At 38.6% G+C, this 18376-nt stretch overlaps 1 protein-coding gene across 3 annotated transcripts; it reads right to left on the bottom strand.

Moving 5' to 3' along the window:
• Positions 1-3380: 3380 nt before the first annotated feature.
• On the bottom strand, positions 3381-17650 carry CCNL1 (cyclin L1). 3 transcript variants are annotated; one of them, XM_055569248.1, is made up of 11 exons: positions 16435-17645; positions 16076-16150; positions 15278-15387; positions 9554-9674; positions 8443-8507; positions 6653-6752; positions 6423-6527; positions 6184-6325; positions 5859-5970; positions 5661-5759; positions 3381-3598 (listed from the first exon to the last, which is right to left on the bottom strand). In XM_055569248.1, the coding sequence occupies exons 1-11, from the start codon at positions 16735-16737 to the stop codon at positions 3583-3585; spliced, it is 1248 nt and encodes a 415-aa protein (XP_055425223.1). In that variant the 5' UTR covers positions 16738-17645; the 3' UTR covers positions 3381-3582. The 3 variants fall into 3 exon arrangements, 2 of the variants coding, with proteins under 2 accessions (XP_055425223.1, XP_055425222.1); XM_055569247.1 differs by lacking the exon at positions 3381-3598 and adding an exon at positions 4240-5040 and having other exon boundaries at positions 16435-17640; XR_008710637.1 differs by lacking the exons at positions 3381-3598; positions 5661-5759; positions 5859-5970; positions 6184-6325 and having other exon boundaries at positions 6479-6527; positions 6653-8204; positions 16435-17650.
• Between the last annotated feature and the right edge of the window lie 726 nt (positions 17651-18376).

The following is an 18376-nucleotide window of genomic DNA, read 5'->3' as shown; positions in this document are numbered from 1 at the left end:
CTGTGAGCTCTGGAGCCCTAGAACCTTGTAAAAGGAATAGACATGTTCCTAGAAGGGCAGTTGGAAAAAGAACACATGCTCAAACTTGAAAGATGAGGGCTGAAAAGTGCCACTCAGTGAATTAGTGTTTGTAAAATTCATTCCTCATTATTTTTATTGCATATCCTAATACAAGTCAGGCACTGCTGTAGGATTAGATAAGGGGCATTACAATAATGAATGAACCACAGTTCTGCTGCTCTCTCAAAGTTTATACTCTATTAATAATAATGAGAGTCAGTGACAAAATAAAATAAGCAAAGTCCAGATAGTGGCAGGCATTATGAAAAAGTTAGGGCTAGCTAAGGAACAGAACATGATGGGGGGCTGTCAGAGGGGCTTGTTTTTAGATAGGGTGTGAAAGAAGGCCCTTCTGGAGAGAGGATTCTGGAGAGGGGACCTGAACGATGATCTGGAGGAAAGGCATCCCAGGCAGGGAGGACAGGAAGTGGGAAGACTTTGGAATAGAGGGGCACACCTGAGGAAGAGGAAACACTGTTGATGGATGGAGGAAGCTGGCAAAGGTCAGATCTTATACAGCCCAAGTCAAGGGTTTGTAGAGTGAAATGAGAAACGCTTGGAAACTATGTATTAGAGCAACATATGATTAACATTTTAAATAAATCATTAAGCTACAGTTTGAAGGGCTGTGGCAAAGACCTACAGATACTACAGAGATGACAGTTGATACAGGGGAAAGGAATTTGATGACATAAGAAGGCAGGGGAGGAACTTCCTCTGTTCTTAGAACTGGGTTGGAATTATTCTGAGCAGAGGTGGCAAAAAGCAGAAGGGTCAAGAGGACAGCTGCTGACTTCACACTTTAATTATGAAAAGCTTGTACTGTTAATCTCAGTGAGGTAGTATTCTGAAACAGCTATGTTTTTTGAATTGTGTTCAAGGAAACGTAGACTTCAAACTCGTCGAAGTAGTTGGGTGCTTTCTAACATGAATTGTTTGGGCTGCAGAGGTAAAAACTAGAACCCCATTATGTCTAACACATATACTATACACAATGCTATGAGGGCCAGTTTGCAGACAAGAGTTTAAATGACTTGCCGGGTTACCTTAGTAGAGGAATGACTTGAATGCAGAAATGACATGAAAGCCCAGAAATGGGCCAAGTTCCCATGGCTACAGACAGTGAGCTGTGACTTCCAGCTACAGGAGTGACTAACTCCAGGGGATACAGGGAATCGAGGCGCATGGTGAAAGCTGCTCCCCTTCCAGTGTTCCCAGTAGGGGAGATGATTTTCCTTATCAATCTGCCTGACATTCTCTATCTCAGCACTAACCAGAGCTCCCAATGTGTGCCTTCTTTTAACATGATTTTTTAAAAATCTAATCTTTACTTCCCCTGGTGGCTCAGAGGGTAAAGAATCTGCCTGCAATGCAGGAGACCCAGGTTCAATCCCTGAGTTGGGAAGATCCCCTGGAGGACATGGCAACCGACTCTAGTATTCTCACCCGGAGAATTCCATGGACAGAGGAGCCTGGAGGACCCTACAGTCCATGGTGTCTCAAAAGGTTGGACACTTCCACATGGTGAGCTAGGAGTTGGCTCTTGGGACAAACAAATATTATTTGTTACTATGAAATTATCTTGTTTTTGGATACTTTCATGAAAAAAAAAAAAAAAACTTCAAATTTTTAAAGGAGGCTTTTGATGCAGATAGCAGGCATAAATATGTGTTTAACAACTAATGTTAACAGTGACAATATTTAAAGCCATCAGTTCAGTTCAGTCACTCAGTCGTGTGCAACTCTTTGTGGCCCCATGAATCGCAGCATGCCAGGCCTCCCTGTCCATCACCAACTCCCGGAGTTCACCCAAACTCATGTCCATGGAGTCGGTGATGCCATCCAGCTATCTCATCCTCTGTCGTCCCCTTCTCCTCCTGCCCCCAATCCCTCCCAGCGTCAGCGTCTTTTCCAGTGAGTCAACTCTTCGCCTGAGGTGGCTGCGACTTAAATTCAGGAAAGAGGTCATGACTTTTATGATTATTTTAAAATGGAAAGGAGATTAAGAATTCCACTGGTCTGTCTTTAGGGTTAAGATGCCAATTGTAAATGACAAATGTAATATTCTATAACATAATAGGACTTGTATTAAGAATTAAGACAAATAACATCTTATTTGCAGAAGTACAGCTGTAGTGGGAAACAAAGGTTGAGAGAACAGATACAAATGGGGCACATACATACGAGATTGCTGATGTACATACAAGCAGTAACGTTTTAGGATCAGGAACTTAGGTGAGATACCTGGTGAACGAGGCAGCAATTCAGTGTGTTTCAAAATAACAAACCTTGGGATCTATGAGGAACAAAGAAGTGTTTAGGGACACCACAGGGTTACAGTGAGCCAACCCAGAATATGAAAATTACAAGACAAAGGACCCAAATTTTCAGGGGGAAAAAAGATGGACAACTTGTGATTAAAACCAAATACAGACCTTGTTTGAACAAACCAATTATAAACAAACAGGAAACCTGAATACTAAGTTAGATGTTAGAGTAAAAAGGTTGCCTGACCTAGAATTGATCATTGTTTTTGGAGCTGAGAGATGGGTACTCACTTGACCTTCCCCATAATTGTAAGTTTTTAAATGTGGGTTCAGCAGCATAAGATTATTAAACTCTTGGTAAGAGCCTAAACTCTCGACAAGAACCTAGAAAATTCAGTAACAGCACAAGACACTGATACTATCACAATACTGTTAATCTGCTATACTCTAACATATAAAGTTAAAAAAAATTCATTCACTTCCAGAAAAAAAGAAATAGCACAAAAATTAGGGCAGAAGGAAAAAAGTAATCATTCCAAAGCAACCTGTAACATACAGCTCTTACCTCACATGCAGGTCTATCTTCTGCATCTTCCATCTTCACAAATGCCCTTCACCCACATGCTATTTACAAACAAGGATACAGTAAGAATTGCTACACTATTAAGAACTCAGGATTTTTCAACAGGGTCTTTGTTCAAAAGGTCATTTGCCTTTCTTCAATGTTGGTCTTAGAAATGTCAGTATTTATTTAGAGGCAGTTTAAGCTCTTTAGAAATACTGTTACAGATCAGCAATATGTGTCATAAAAGCACATGTAGAAACAACAATGAACTATTACCTTTCCAGAAGTTGCTCATTTACACTAGGTCATGCTGCTGCTAAGTTGCTTCAGTCGTGTCCGATTCTGTGCGACCCCATAGACAGCAGCCCACCAGGCTCCCCCGTCCCTGGTATCCCCCAGCCAAGAACACTGGAGTGGGTTGCCATTGACTTCTCTGAGATCATGCTAGGCCATGTTAGTTTTTAGTTAGGAATGTAAATGACTTAAGCACCATACTGACATTTTTATTTCCAAGTGAATCTCGTCTCCCTGTGAGGCTACTTTTTCCAGCCCCACTGCCCACCATAGCAGAACGTATTTGGAAATCTTCTTTGGAGTCCTCTTCAGAAGTTGTAACTACTTTAAACATCCTTATGGCAGTAAATCTTCATCTCTTTGTGGGTGTGTTTGATTTTTTGAAACAGCAACAAATCATTTGGAGCCAAGTCTAGTGGACAAGGTAAGTAGTCAAGATGGGTGAAAATTAATGGAAAACTTAACTATAAAGCAATATTTTATTATGGCTTTTTTAAGGTCTCTAAATTGACTTCCAAAATATTAGGGACCTCTCAAGTAAATAATTTTAAAAATACCCTTGGCTATACGACTTCTGGATTTTTTTGTGATCACATATTCCTTTGAACAGCCAGGCAGGATGGGGGCCGCAGGGGGAGGAACTGGGGGATGGGCTCACTTTCTAGCCTAAATACCTAAAGAAAAACTTAAAAGCTGAATAACTGGTCTTAATTTGCCATCCTGTTGAAAATTCTGACTTGCTCACCTTCAAAATAGTACTTAAAACCTGACTTAAATAACCTTATGGTACCCATTTATGTGCAAATCAAATTTTGACTTAAGTTTCATGCTACAATAAAACATGTAATGTTACACTGTTGGACCAAACCCATTTGCTTTTTCCACCTATATAAGGAAGATTTCTAAGAAAGCTCCCAGTGCAGGTAAGAATTACATTTTAATCTCAAACTTTATATAACAAGGAAAGAAACAGGTCTGTCAGAAAATCAGTACAGGCATTTTACTATCAAAAATTTTTCTTTTTAATAATTTATTTAAATAAGATTGAAGCAATTTAGAAAAACAAGATTTGTATTTTATTTTCTTGTAAAAATCTTTACACATGCAGACAAACCAGTGTTAAGAAAGTATTCACCATCATTTAAACAAATAACCACTTAAATAGAACAGTGTCTGCAATTTCATCTGTATAAAAATAAGATACATTTTTACAGAATTCACGCTCCAGTTCTTATAGCAATAAACAATACACAACTATAATAATTACAATTGAACCTGACCATGGTTTTCAATTAGATACTGCTAGGGCATTTTATGTGCAAAAAAAAAAACCCCCAAAAAACATAGTTCTTTTCAAAAGAAAATGTCCTCAGTGTTTCTAGAGACCTAGAGGGTTTAAGAAATCAAATCCTAATCAGTTTGCTTTTAATATTTTGATTATGAGTCCATACATCACACTGTAGATGGGCAAAATCAGGAGCTGATGCAGGCTCAAAGGAAGAAAGTCAGCGTCTGTGCCTGCCATGTCCTGAGCGACTGCCACCATGGTGCTTGCCTTTGTGGGACCTCTCAAAGGAGCGAGATCTTTCACGCCTGTCCCTATGATGTCCCCTTTCATGCCTGTGTTTCTTGACAGCATCTGAGTGATCCCGAGACTTGCTCTGAGATCGAGAACGAGACTTTTTCCTTTTATGACCATGTCTATTTGAACTTTTTAAATCATCTCTGGTATGCTTGGCTTTAAGGTGAGGAGAGCCATGATTATGATGTCTTCTTGGGCTTTCACTGTGACTGCGGGACCTGCTTCTTGATCTCGAGCTGTATGTTCCAGATCGACTCCGCCTATTATTATAACTTAGATAATAAAAATTTGAGGTTGCGAGTCAGTTTCTACTGGGAGCAAATATTTTTGGTGGTGCTCATAGCAGGTTCAAAACAAAACCAATGTATCAGTGACAGACCAGACTTAAGATGTTTAATAAACTTCCCCACCCCTCACTACCTCTCCTTCAGCCTGTTAACATATTAAACAAACCTTAAATATACTACGTCTATATTCTAAGGAAGGGAGTAATTCGTTTTTACAGAGTGTCCTAGCTATTTATTGAATTATCTCCCATATGCTCAAAAGAACCACTGAAGAGCCACAAGTAGCTGGCCATCTAATTATAAAGTTAACTAGGGAAAATTCTTTAACCATAGTTAACCTGCTTCTTCATTAGTAGTAAGTGGTTGGCCAGGCTGTACACCTCTACAGAAAACAAAAGCAAAACTACAACAGAATGCCATATACCACCACGAAACAAAAAAGCCACATGCCTACACAGCATATCTCCAAACTCATTTCTGACAATTTACCCTGAATTAAATCTAGCCTAACTTTGAAAACAGTCCATGTGCAATTTTTTTTTTTTAAGCCATAACCTTTTAAGACTCCAAATAAGACTGCTTTCCCCAACAAAGTGTTTACTTACTGTCTTCTTGGAGTATGTGATCTAGAACGTGATCGTGTTCTTGACCTTGATCGACTTGCACTTCTGCTATTTCTACTTCTCTTGCTGTCTTTTCTTACACTTAAAAAAACACACAATTTTTTAGTTATGTACATAGTGTTAGAAATTACATACATAAAAAGATTCCTCAGGCCATTTTTTTAACTCAAGTATACTCACCCATTGTAAGGGCTTTTAGAAGCCTGTTGTCTATCCTCGGGTTCTTTTTTTATTGTCTTCACATTAACAGAAATAGGTGACTTCTCTTCAGTTTTTACTTCTCTTGGTGATGCTTTTAAAAGAACATTAAGTCATGTTAATTATTAGATTATACAGAAGGCCAAATAAGTTTCTAAATGTAACCAAGTACCATTCAATTATCAGTCCTTAGTTGTCTGTCAAGAGAGAAAATATGAATAGCTTAACATCACTGTTTCTATGCAACTGTGAAATGCTAAACTTTCTAATAACCACACATTCACAGTGCTTAAGTTATTAACCTTACATGGTTTAGAGGCTGGAGAAAATCCACCAAGAGTTGAAAGGGCTGGAGTTCCATCAGGATTCAATCCCTTTGCTTTTAATTTGGCTTCTTGTAAGGCAACTTTTCTTTTCTCTACTTCTTTTTCCAGCAATTCATAGTTTGGCTGTTGGAAGAAAATGAAATTAGTATTTCTCTTTTACATAAGTTTACACTCTTAGCACTGACAAAATATTAACACAAGTGCTGGTAAACAGAATTACCTTTTTTCTGGTATAAAGCCTAAGTGTTTCTATGCAGATTTCTTGGATCTCCTCTTCCGTAGTACCAAAAAGAAGAAACCAATGGGGACGAGTTGGCAATGGAATCTAAACCATAAAAACAAGATTAGATGAAATTTTCACTGTTTTTATTACAACTGCTAATTCCTGTGATTTATCCTATTGGACTATACAAGATTTACGTCTCTCTCTCGCTATACATATGCACCTACCTGAAGAGCTCTAGCTGCAAGGTAGATGCAAGCACATGCAATAGTCTCTGGTTGAAATCGAACAAATACATTGGTTCGAAGACTGTCATTCATATAATTCCTGAAAAATATTTCAACCATAAGCTTTGTATGTAAACAAATCAGTTCCTCTGAACCTTACATAAAATTGGAGACTCAATCTACTTTATTCTTTTTTCTTCTCATGTTTGTATTTTCAGTATTCTAGCATATAACAATTCTTAACTCAAAAGCAGTAAGAGATAAGAATTTAACACTAGAATCATTCTTCATGTCTCCTATATAGGACAGAAGTCCTTTAAAATAATTCCATACTATTACTCCACATAGAACAGTTTTTTAAAAAAACATATTTCTATGAAAAGCAATGCTCTGAAAGTTCTGACATGATTAGTTTCAGAAATGATAAACCACTCCAACAATACTTCAAGCCATTAATTATTGACCATCTCTCTCCTTTATCCACAATGAAAAGCAGTGTCAATCAAGTTCTTTCAAAAATTCAATACTGTGATAGGGATAAAAAGGCATTTTCAGTAAGCAAGCACCAGATTAAGAAAACTAAGCTAATTCAGAAAACCTAGGTTGGGAAGTGAAGAGCAAGTAATATATATAACAGCCTTGTTTATATACAAGTGTGACTAAATATAAATAAAAGCAGTAACTACTTCAGTTAATAAATCACTGGACTTTTATAATAGTGAACCCTCCCCACAATATTCCTGAAGTATTGAATAAATTTTACAAATTGTTCAAAAGGTTAAACTAAAAGACTGTTTTCTTAAAAGTCCGTAACCCATGAAAACTGCTAAAAATCTATAGAACATATATCAAAGTCATGCATTTTATAAAAGCAATGAGACTTTTCTAATATTACTAATAAAGCAGCATGGCAGTCGTTAAGTCCAGAACATAAGAATTACATCACTTAAGTACTGCACATCAACAGTCTTAAGACAGTAGTTGTGGCTGAACCACAAACTCCTTATTTTAACTTTAAGTAAGTCAGCACTACAAATCACACATCTCTAAAATCTAAGTTTTAGAGTTCTATGTTAAAATTAACAGCTCTTTAAAATGCAGTACTTCTTACTTCTAATACCATTGCCTCCAATATCCCAGCAGCTATACATTCATCAAGAATGGGGATGGTGCCCATTTTAAGCTGCTCTTTCCACTGGTAGAATTCATGCTATACATACTAAAAATAGAAATCTAGTCAAACTCCTAACAAAAGTCATAATGGCTGGACAACAAATCTATCAAAAATGAACTATTCATTTTGATAGTTACAGGTATACATTAAATACATAGGCATGTTGAATAGTTACTTCTAGAAACAAATATACAAATCCTTTTTGACAACCCGACAGAACTAGAAGATGCTGCCAGATGGATATGGACCACTTCAGTGAATCTCGGATGAGAGCTTGCACTGGATTGGCTGGAGAGCAGGGCAGCCAATCAGGCCATCCTGAGGTCATGGGCTGAAGTGCAGAGGGCAGAGTTCTATGACTTACCATCATGGACTACCCTTTAATTAAAGAGTAGAAAAAAGAACAAAGTTAAATTGAGTTCTCCATTAAAAGTAATTAGTCAAGCCAAGAAAACAGGAAGCAGAAATAAGCATTATTTACCTTTTGATTAAAAAACAAAAAAACAAAAAGCACCAAAACAAACTTATCTCATTATTTTGGAAAGGGAAAATGAAACTTACTTTATTTCTGCTTCTGTTTTCCTGGCTAGGAAAGAAATGTAAAAAAGCAACTTACCAGGCAGTTTGAACCAGGGTTTGATTACGTTCACATTCTAAGACTTGTAAATACATAACAATGATCTGAAGAACAAGGGAAAAAAACTTAGTTTAGCATATTGGAAGTTCTTTCAAAGTACAGAGTTCAATGAACATAAGTAACTGAAAATGTTAGGAGCAAGTTTTAATTCATAAAAACTGCATGAATAATACAGACCAACCTAAAATGTACCTGATAGTCAATGTAGATTTTTATGTTACTAAAGTTCACATGGACATGAAATGTTCCAAAATTGTACAGGAAAAAAGAAGTTAAATCATCTAAGAACAGTATCTAATTTTTCATGTGACAGGAACTGATTATTTCACTTAATTTCCAAAGGTACAAACACCCTAGAGACTGTTTTAAAGTTACACAATGTGTATGGTGCATACTATGCACAACTCAGAGTGGGTATTATAGTTAAGTAACCAAACCTTTCTACAGTGAAGCTTACCATACTAAAGTGTGATAAATTTTAAAAACTCAATTGAGTTTACCTGAGCTCAGATCTTTCTGGACCATTATCATCATCATTCTCATTTCACAATTTTAGAGATGTGGAATCTGAGGCATGGAGTTTTCTGCCAAGGTCACACAGCTAATGGCAGAAACACATTTCTATGTGCAGATGGTCCTGTCCCCAGAGCTCATATCATTGTGCTCTGGCTTATGTTGAGCTTATGGAAGCCAAGAGACACTGGAGAAACCTAAGAACACTTAATGATGCTGAAAGTGAGCAGCCACACACTCTAAGCCATTTCACTATGCAACAGGGTAACATACCACCAGGTACTTCTGCAGACACATGTGTTTATTCATTCCATGGCTAATATGTAAAAATCTCCATTCTCTAGTATGAACATTGGGTTACCTCAGAAGCAAAAAGAACTTATCTACACCCACACAATAAAAAGTTAAGACCCGAACCCAGGACTTTGATTCTCATTTTACTGATCATTTCAATGTCCAAAAAGTTGCTTTTTAAAACCAATGGTTAGTGCTCCAAGATAAATTTGCAGGAAATAAAATTTTAAAAATAACAAAACCCTAATACTTACGAATGTAATTTCTGTACTCTACAACTCACCTTATGGGGATGCTTGACATGAACACAAAATCCCAATTCCTTTAGCACCCTTCTCTCTGCCTTGATAACTTGATTTTTGGTGTTAATGTAGTTCTGATCAAGGATCAGGGGGCTTGGAGTCCTATAGTTTGTAAGAAATAAAATCAAAACTGTTTTGCACATCCCAAAAATTTTATTTGTGGTATCTCCATTTTCCCTTCCAACCAACTATTGGCAACAGAAACCAGCTTTTTAAACTCCTGCAAACAAGTTAAAAGCATTGATCTTGTGCTGTCCAAGTTATGCTAATTAAATATATACTTTCTAGACTCACTTCCTAGTTTACTAACAAAACGCTGAAATGAAAAAAATTTCAGTCTAATGCTCTTACTTGTATCCTTATGATTTTTTTCATCCAGATGTATTATATTACATAACAGATAGCCTGATTTATTTTCATAATCTCATTAGTCTACACAGACTAGAAACAAAATTAATGCGCTCTTGAAAATATGTATTACAAAGACTTCATAGCTCTTGAAGATATATATTACAAAGACTTCATAGCTCTTGAAGATATGTATTACAAAGACTTCATAAGATTAGAGTGATTTTACAGAATATCAACTCATGATTAGTTTAAGACCAAAACTAAAATTAGGGGAAAATAGGGTGGGTAGCTAATTCAGATTCCCCTAAATGGGCAGTTCATTTAAATAAACTGATCTAAGAGTCTCTGTTAATAATCTGGAAACTAAAGATTCAGCTCAATTACCAAAGAAATGTTTTTAAGAATCCAATTTAACACTCAAAGTGATCAATAAAACCAGGCCTAAATTTGTTCAGTTATCAGGCAGCATCTTTAGTACACAATGCAAAAGAGAAGGGAGGGCCAACCATAATGAAGAAACTAAAACAGCACATAAGGTCTCTGTGTCAGACCAAAATTTTGACAGCTTAAAAGTTATGAGAGGCGATTTATCTGTGGTTCGGTGCTTGGGGGAAAAGTTCTTTCAATTAAAAAACTGTCTTAAATTTAAGTCTTAAAATTGAAAACTAGTTTCTTAATGAGAAGTCAGTCAGGACTTAGAATTTCTCTTCTTAAAGTGTATGAAATGTACCAATGTCCTTCGTTTGTTACATTCTTAGATCCAACCAACAAAAAAACACATTTTTATTTAGAAGCTGATTTTAACATGGGTAGAATATGTAAATATTTTCCCCCATACTTATTTTCAGCTAAAAAATTCAAGTTTTTGCTCTAGGCAGAACACAACATTTTAAAGATAGTCCTTCTGAACATTGTCCCCCCTTCTCCTTTTACTGTGGATACCAAATACAAAAAAATTTAATTTCATAATTTTACACTACAGATCCACTTGAAAATCAGAAAAGAAACTGAAATCAGCTATATTATCCTGTAATGTATGTTACTAGAGTAAAAAAATCAGCAGTCATATTTATTTTCCTTTCTCCTGTTTCAAACTATAAAACTGGAATGCTTAACTAAACTATTTCTAGCTTTGCTATACTATCAAGTTGGCTATAAGACAAAAGTTGGAAAAGCTGACAAGATGGAAAACAGCCTGTTAATGCTGAAAGTGGCCTTCACTCAATTCAGTTCTTTACAGCTTTGAAAGGTGAGAAATGAAGCCATACCTTTCAGTTGGGAAGGGGACTGATTTCTAACATAAAAATATAAATAATGAACCCATTTTATCAGGACAAACAGGCTACAAGTTCACTGTTCTTTGGAAAAAATCAAATTTAATTCAAATGAGGACAGGGAAGCCTGTTGTGCTGCAGTTCATGGAGTCGCAGAGAGTTGGAAACGACTTAGTGACTGAGAAACAAATGTGTACACAAAAATGTGTTCCAAAGATCTTAAGGTTTATGATTTTTCAAATGTTATAACAGGAAATCTGGGGAAAAGTGAAATCTACTTAACCAACTCTTTAACCAATGGACCAGTTATCTGATGACCCTTTCATCAGATATTCATTAGGAGACAGAATACCTCTGGTGGTATAGTTACACACCAACTTAACACTTAAGGTGCAACTCAAACAGTAAACTGCTCCATTAGAATCCTTATAAAATTATTAGGAAAAATTGTTTCATTTTTTCCTATTTATGTTGAACAAATTTATTGTATCTCTTATCAAACTTGCTTTAAGGGTTTATTTCAAATTCTGTTAGAAATTCATTTTCTTACAATCAACCAACTCAACATTTGTATTATGGCTATTATGTGGTCCTTAATCAGGTTTAATCACTAATTCTGCTTAAGTAAATTAGTTATTTTCTATCTATTCGGTATAATCTTTACTTTCACATTTTTTGGTGTCAAAATCCCAATATTTAATTAGGGAAACCAAACCCACTACCTACTCAATTCAACTACCTACTCAACTTCTTGCTTAGGCAATAGTAACTGCTTGCAATCTTCGAAGTCAATTTTGTAGATGTACATAATCTGATACCTTCACTGTTCAGAAGTGGTTTTACCTCACAATGAAAGGAGGCTCAATGAACATGTAACTTATACTACTTACAAAGATTACTTTGTATCACAATTGTATCCCCAAATAGGAGCAGTAAGAAAAGGTTCAAACTGCCTAAGCAAATTATTTCTTTGTATTAACAAAGTACTTTACCTGGCAACAAGCACATCAAATTTAATTAAGGTTTGCTAGAATTTCTTCATCAATTAGGTAAACTTTCTTTCCAATAAAAGTTGGAAGAGGGTAACATTTTAAAATCTTAAAAAAAAACCTGCTTAAAAGAAACTTTCATCTGTTCAGAAAAAATTCTCATGATAAAAAACCACCTAAACCTAACTCCTCCTCTGCTTTTGTCAGACCTTTTCAGATTAATTTATATGAGAAGAACAATTCTCCAAGTTTAATCTTAGCGCAAAATTTTGGGTTTTGATCATTTGAATTTTATTATGGGGTCTAAGATCAGCTATATTTCCTTTAGCATGATCTCAAAAATACAACCACAACAACAAATTTAGGAGATTCAAACATGGTTTCTCTTACTCATATGGTACAAAGGACCAAGAAAATGTGGAACAAATTCTTTGAGACTATACTTAAAGGAGATCAGTAGTACAAAAAGGCAGACTGTTCTTCAACATACAGAAATTTGTAATTCCTCCTTCAAAGAATCTTTCTTTCTTCGGCAGTGTTTAAACAAACTGAAGGCCATCTTTAGAGCCACCGAAATAAACTGGATGAAGACTGGACTAAATGACAAGATCACTTAAGACCGTTCTAACTCTAACCTATGATGTATATGCATGTTGAAAATAACACACCATATTCACCAATAAGTGGGTTACTGCAGTCTTTGAGAATTTGTCTTCTTTTAGACAAGCCTTACAGTATGAAGCTAGGTGCCTTAAAACCACAGAAAACCCTTAATTTGCTGGGAATATGCTGCATCTCAAAAGCAAACTATAATTGGGAACTATTGAAATGAAAAAAACATCTTTCTGAGGTTAAAAAAACATTCTCAAACTACAAAAAAATGAAGAGAAAAAAAAAAAAATCACATAATTCAGAATGGGGCTTGGGCATCAGTTTTTCCTAAAAGTTCCTCCAGTAATTCTAATATATAGTCAGCACTGAAATACAGTAACTTTTTTTAAAGGCTACAAAACTGATGCTTGTTATTAGCAAGGTCATACTACAAGTTAAAGCTATGCATGAACTAAATTAAATAATACCATTAAAACAAACTGAAACACTTTACCTAGCTAAAGTGATATTAATGGTACTCTTCTAATGACATTAATCTAAAAAAATTACTAAGCTATCGTTCTAATAACTTGGACAGCAAAGACAAACGCTTATAACAAGAAACAGGAGTTTTTCTAAATGGTTCACCAGTGGCCAACCTGTTAGTCCCCGATTCCAGTGACCTATTCTCAGAGCACTGGCTTCTCCTTGGGGATTTTCGATACTTCACTCACTGTTGCCATGACGACAGCTTCATCGCTATGTACCACTCCACATCACCCAGGCTTTGGTAAATGTAGCTGGTCGCTGTATAGTCGGTTGCAAGGGAAAAAAGAGTTGAAGTTAATAACATATACAAGCTACCTGTCTGAGTAAACTTGTAATATGCATAGAAACACTTTTACATCCTGCTTTCTAAAAAAAGGCTTCCATGCAATTAACAACTCCCTTTAAATTTCATGCTGTAATCAGACTTCTAAGATTGAAACACAATCGATTTCTCTGATAATGACCAAAAGGGGGGAAAAAAAACCCGACACAACAGTCAAATCAGGTGAGATGTTTTAAATTCCAAGGTTTTCAGTTAAGAGAACCTACTCTAACATCAAGGAAGAATATTCCATCTCAAAGAAAAATTTCAAAGTAGATAATGATAATAGCAAAATGGTTCAAAGAATACTAACAGAAAACTATTTCCTTTAAGCAAACAATCCTTTGACTAAAGAATCTTTTTATTAGTGTCATTGTTTAAACACCCTTAACAATCAACTAGATCTAAATATAAATTTTAGCTCAGACCATACTAAATTATCAATTTGAAAACTTCCCAAGTTTCAGGGATTCCTCACTAAGAAGCTAGAAGACATTTTAAATGCAATTAAAAAGTCAGTCTACCCCTGGAAATATGGTGAATGACAAAAGAACAGAATAAAGAATGTAAGAAAACTGAAAACCGCTGTGAAAACTATCTGAGTAACAACATTTCAATCTAAGTAGATGCACTAATCATTTCAAGGCTACTATTCACTTGTCTCTCAATAGTTCCATTACCAACAATTTACAGATTTCAACTAACAAGGACCACTCACGGAAGCTATTAATTTGGTACTAACCAATGCCCAACCCCAAAATGACTTAAAATCTTTTTATAACTGACTTCCTTTCATACTCAATACAAGTTTATCTAATATCACAACAGCTTCCTCAAAAAGTGAACAGAAGAACTAATCTACACCGTATGTACTAGAAGCATCTAGTACGAGAAGCCATCTGTAGACACAAGCAGCACTGCAACTACAACTTTTTGGTACCCACAGGAACTCATAAAATGTTAGCAGGTGTCCACCTATAAAACAACACTATTTTGGTTTCTCTTTTCTTACTAGATCAGATAAATGCCCTATCTAAATGCAGCCCACTCACTGAGACTGTTATCTGGCCAAAACAAAATACCTGTTTAATCCCTTTGACTCCAAACTTTATCATCCTGCAGTCCTTTCAGATCCGGTATAATGGGGGATATCGTAGTTCAGTGTTGAGAAGTATTCTAACAAAAGCCAACCTCAATTGGTAAAGAATTAACTGGAACTTCCAGTGGTAAGACAATCTACACAAAACTTCACCACAATATTAACTTCAACTGCAGTGTTTAAACTTCCAGCCTTTCTTACAGAGAAGGGAGGAGAAAAATAACTTACAGAACACACTCACACTTGAGACAAACATATTCCCTTTCTTGTTTAATCTTAAAACCACAGGACTGGCTTCACAGCACTGTTAGGATTGTCCATAAACGCAACTGCCTCTACAAACTTCAGATAACTGGTTAACTGTGGTTTTTCAAATTATGAAGTATCAGTGTGTTCCTATGTGAATTTTAACACCTAAATTAAAGTCAGTTTTCCCTTACATCGGTTTTGAGAGGAAAGAATGTTTTGATATGATTGGTGCACAGTTCAGTAGTAGCAAGAGATGCTGCATTCAATAATGCCAATCTTACCTTTTTCCTCTTAACTGGCGGAGGTGGTGAAATACATTAATCACATCTCTTATTCTTCTAGGTGCTTCTTCGATTTTTGATGCAAGATTAATACATGCCATGGCAACAATCTGGAAAAAAAAAAGAGCCAATAAAAAGCTGTTAGATTATGGCACTGCAGGTGTAAAGTTAGAAACAAGTGCCCCTCTCAAAGTCTATAGAACTTATTCTAATGAAAAAACTGGGACCTTTGGTGAAATGAAATTGCAGTTGACATTTCTAGGACATAGATTTATGCTAGTGTGACGTTTCTTTTTATTTATTGCCTGAAACAAACTTGAGCCGCTCAGTCGTGTCTGACTCTTTGCGACCCCATGGACTGTAGCCTACCAGGCTCCTCTGTCCATGGGATTTTCCAGGCAAGAGTATGGCGTGGGGGTTGCCATTTCCTTCTCCAAAGGATCTTCCCGACCCAGGGATGTAACCCGGGCCTACCACATTGTAGGCTTTACCGTCTGAGCCACCAGGGAAGTCCTTATTCCCCTTAATTTTAAAACCGGAGCCAAACTCAATCTCACAGGAACTCTCCATTTGATTGAAAACGCAAATTCTTGATAATAAGGCACCTGGGCTCAGGCTCCATCTTCTGGTTCTCAAACCCTCTCCAAAAGTCTCTATTCCCCTATGGGTGAAAGCTAGGTACAAAGGCCTAAAACTAACCACTCCCTTTCTGAAAAGGCTGGCCACTGACACTACCCCCTCCTCCCTTCCCATTTCCGGATGGAGAAATCCCCCGTCACCCGCCCCCGCCCTGCTTACCTCGAAACTGTGTTTGACGAAAGACTTGGAGTAGAAAAAACGATGAAACAACACCTGACCCGTTGCCATCGCCACCTGCAGACAAGAGAAGAGAACGGAAGCGCAGGGGTCAGGCGGGCCCGCACCAGGCGCCGCCGCCATTTTGTGCCTCCGCTCACTCCCCTCCCCCTCCCCACCGCGAACAGCTCCTGGGCCATCCTCCCATCGCACGCGCCCTCCCTCGCTCTGGCTGCGACCCGCGGCTGGAGAGCCCCAGGGGGTGACCTCCCACGCGGCCGGGCCCTGGTAGTACTGGGAGGCAGCGAAGGGGAAGGTGGGGAGGGGAGGCGCGCCTGTCGGCCAGGGCCCGGAGCACTGACCTGCGGAAGCCGGAGGAGAATGCCGGCGGCCTGGATGAGCTCGCAGCCCAGGATGCGCAAGTCCGTCTCGCTGGGCAGGTCGAGCCCGTCCTGCATGGAAGGAGTGGGCGAGAGCCGCTCCTCCGGAATCAGCGAGTGATCGATGGTGAGCGAAACTTCCGAGTAGAGACGGTCGCCGATCAGGATCCCTCCCGTCGTGGTCGTCGTCGTGGTCGTCGTGCCGGAGCTTGAGCCGCCCGCGCTAGGGGCAGCAGACGAGACGGCGGTGGCAGCGGTCGCGGTCGGGTGAGGCCCGGACGCCATAGTCTCAGCGAGCTGCACGCACGCCCAACGCAGCCGGAACCCGGAGTGAGACTAACCAGCGTTCTCGGCGCGACGGATATTCCCGTGACCGCCGGGTTCTGGCCGCTTCACGCAGCGTGCGCTTCCGCCCTGACGTCACCACGCCCGGCCGGCGTGCCAACTAGTCCCTTCAGGCGTTGTCTCCGCCCGCGGAGCCTACGCCCGCGCGGGCCGCTGAGCGGAGTCCTCTGGGTGGGACCGTCGGTGACCTGGGTGACCTCCCCGTTGGTTCCCTAGAGTGGCTGGGGACGTGGTCTACTTACTAACCCAACCTCAAACCGCCTCGCCTCGTATGTAATATTTTTAATCAAAAGAGTAATAAGGGAGCTTTACGAGATACCTTATTTCCAACTTCGGGTCCGCAAATTTACTGTGACTCCTGCACAGCTTTGATAATTTCTCTAGAACGTGCGTCTGTGTGCTCCCGTCTCTCTACCTCTCCTAACTTTCCGCATTTGGGTGGTGCGGGTTCAGCGAGTACAAAGGGAGGCGTCGGATCGACCTTCGCCCGCATTGGTGGGTGTAAGTGGTTTCTCCAGTGTCGTGTACGGACGAACTTGTAATTTAAAGTGACCCGCGAGGAATCTGGAGACGGTTGCTTTACGGTATTTTTAGTAAACAGGAATGTGAACTACTTCGGTTCCAAGGGAGAAAAAAAAAAGCTCCCCGATGAGCCCTTGATTCCCAGAGGTATCGAAGTAGGGCGAAGGCTTCGTATTGACTGCGAGGGCGGCTGCTTTAGCGGCTTAGATTATGAAACACAGGCCTGAGCCAGTGACAGCGCCACAGCTTTTGTTAATCTGGAAAATCCCTAGTTTCCAAAAATAGTTTTAGGGCGAACCCTTACAGAGGTAATTTGATTATGCCCAGAAGGGAGTCTGTATTCCTGCGTGGTTATTGCAATTAGTAATATGGGAGAAATCACCATCTCCTTTATATATATATATATATATATAAAGGAGATATTGCTATTGCTATTGCTAAGTCACTTCAGTCGTGTCCGACTCTGTGTGACCCCATAGATGGCAGCCCACCAGGCTCCCCAGTCCCTGGGATTCTCCAGGCAAGAACACTGGAGTGGGTTGCCATTTCCTTCTCCAGTGCATGAAAGTGAAAAGGGAAAGTGAAGTCGCTCAGTCGTGTCCGACCCTCAGCGACCCCATGGACTGCAGCCTTCCAGGCTCCTCCATCCATGGGATTTTCCAGGCAAGAGTACTGGAGTGGGGTGCCATTGCCTTCTCCGTAAAGGAGATAGATAGATATATATATATATATATATATATATATATTATATTTTCACAGATATCTATCTATCTATATGTAGATAGATATATTCTCTCTGTGATATTAGTAGTTCTCCCAATTTCCTGAAGTTTGAAATAAAAACAGTGATACTGATCCAAACTACTAGAAGCTAGAGCTGGAGGAAAAGGACTATGTCCGGGTTTACTCCATTTTTTATCCCACGCCTGACTCTAGGAGACATGGTCTGGAGATGAGACGCCCCATCGCCTATTATACAGCTCAGTTTTAAGGCTGACTTGGATTAATTATAGAAAGCGAATTGAAACTTATATAAATAGAGCAAAGAGAGTTTGAA

The sequence above is a fragment of the Bubalus kerabau genome, chromosome 2 (assembly GCF_029407905.1).
Source record: "Bubalus kerabau isolate K-KA32 ecotype Philippines breed swamp buffalo chromosome 2, PCC_UOA_SB_1v2, whole genome shotgun sequence".
Lineage (NCBI taxonomy): Eukaryota > Metazoa > Chordata > Mammalia > Artiodactyla > Bovidae > Bubalus > Bubalus kerabau.
The sequence above is the reverse complement of the archived record's forward strand: the minus strand, read 5'-3'. Positions and strand labels throughout refer to the sequence as shown.

What these genes read in the sequence shown, in the direction of transcription:
- CCNL1 (XM_055569247.1), bottom strand. Translation starts at nt 16,737, where the DNA reads ATGGCGTCCGGGCCTCACCCGACCGCGACCGCTGCCACCGCCGTCTCG. An exon ending in TTGCAGCTAGAGCTCTTCAG is followed by an intron (nt 6,528 to 6,652) that starts GTAGGTGCATAT and finishes TTTATGGTTTAG; the next exon opens with ATTCCATTGCCAACTCGTCC. An exon ending in TCTAAAAGCCCTTACAATGG is followed by an intron (nt 5,760 to 5,858) that starts GTGAGTATACTT and finishes TGTTTTTTTAAG; the next exon opens with TGTAAGAAAAGACAGCAAGA.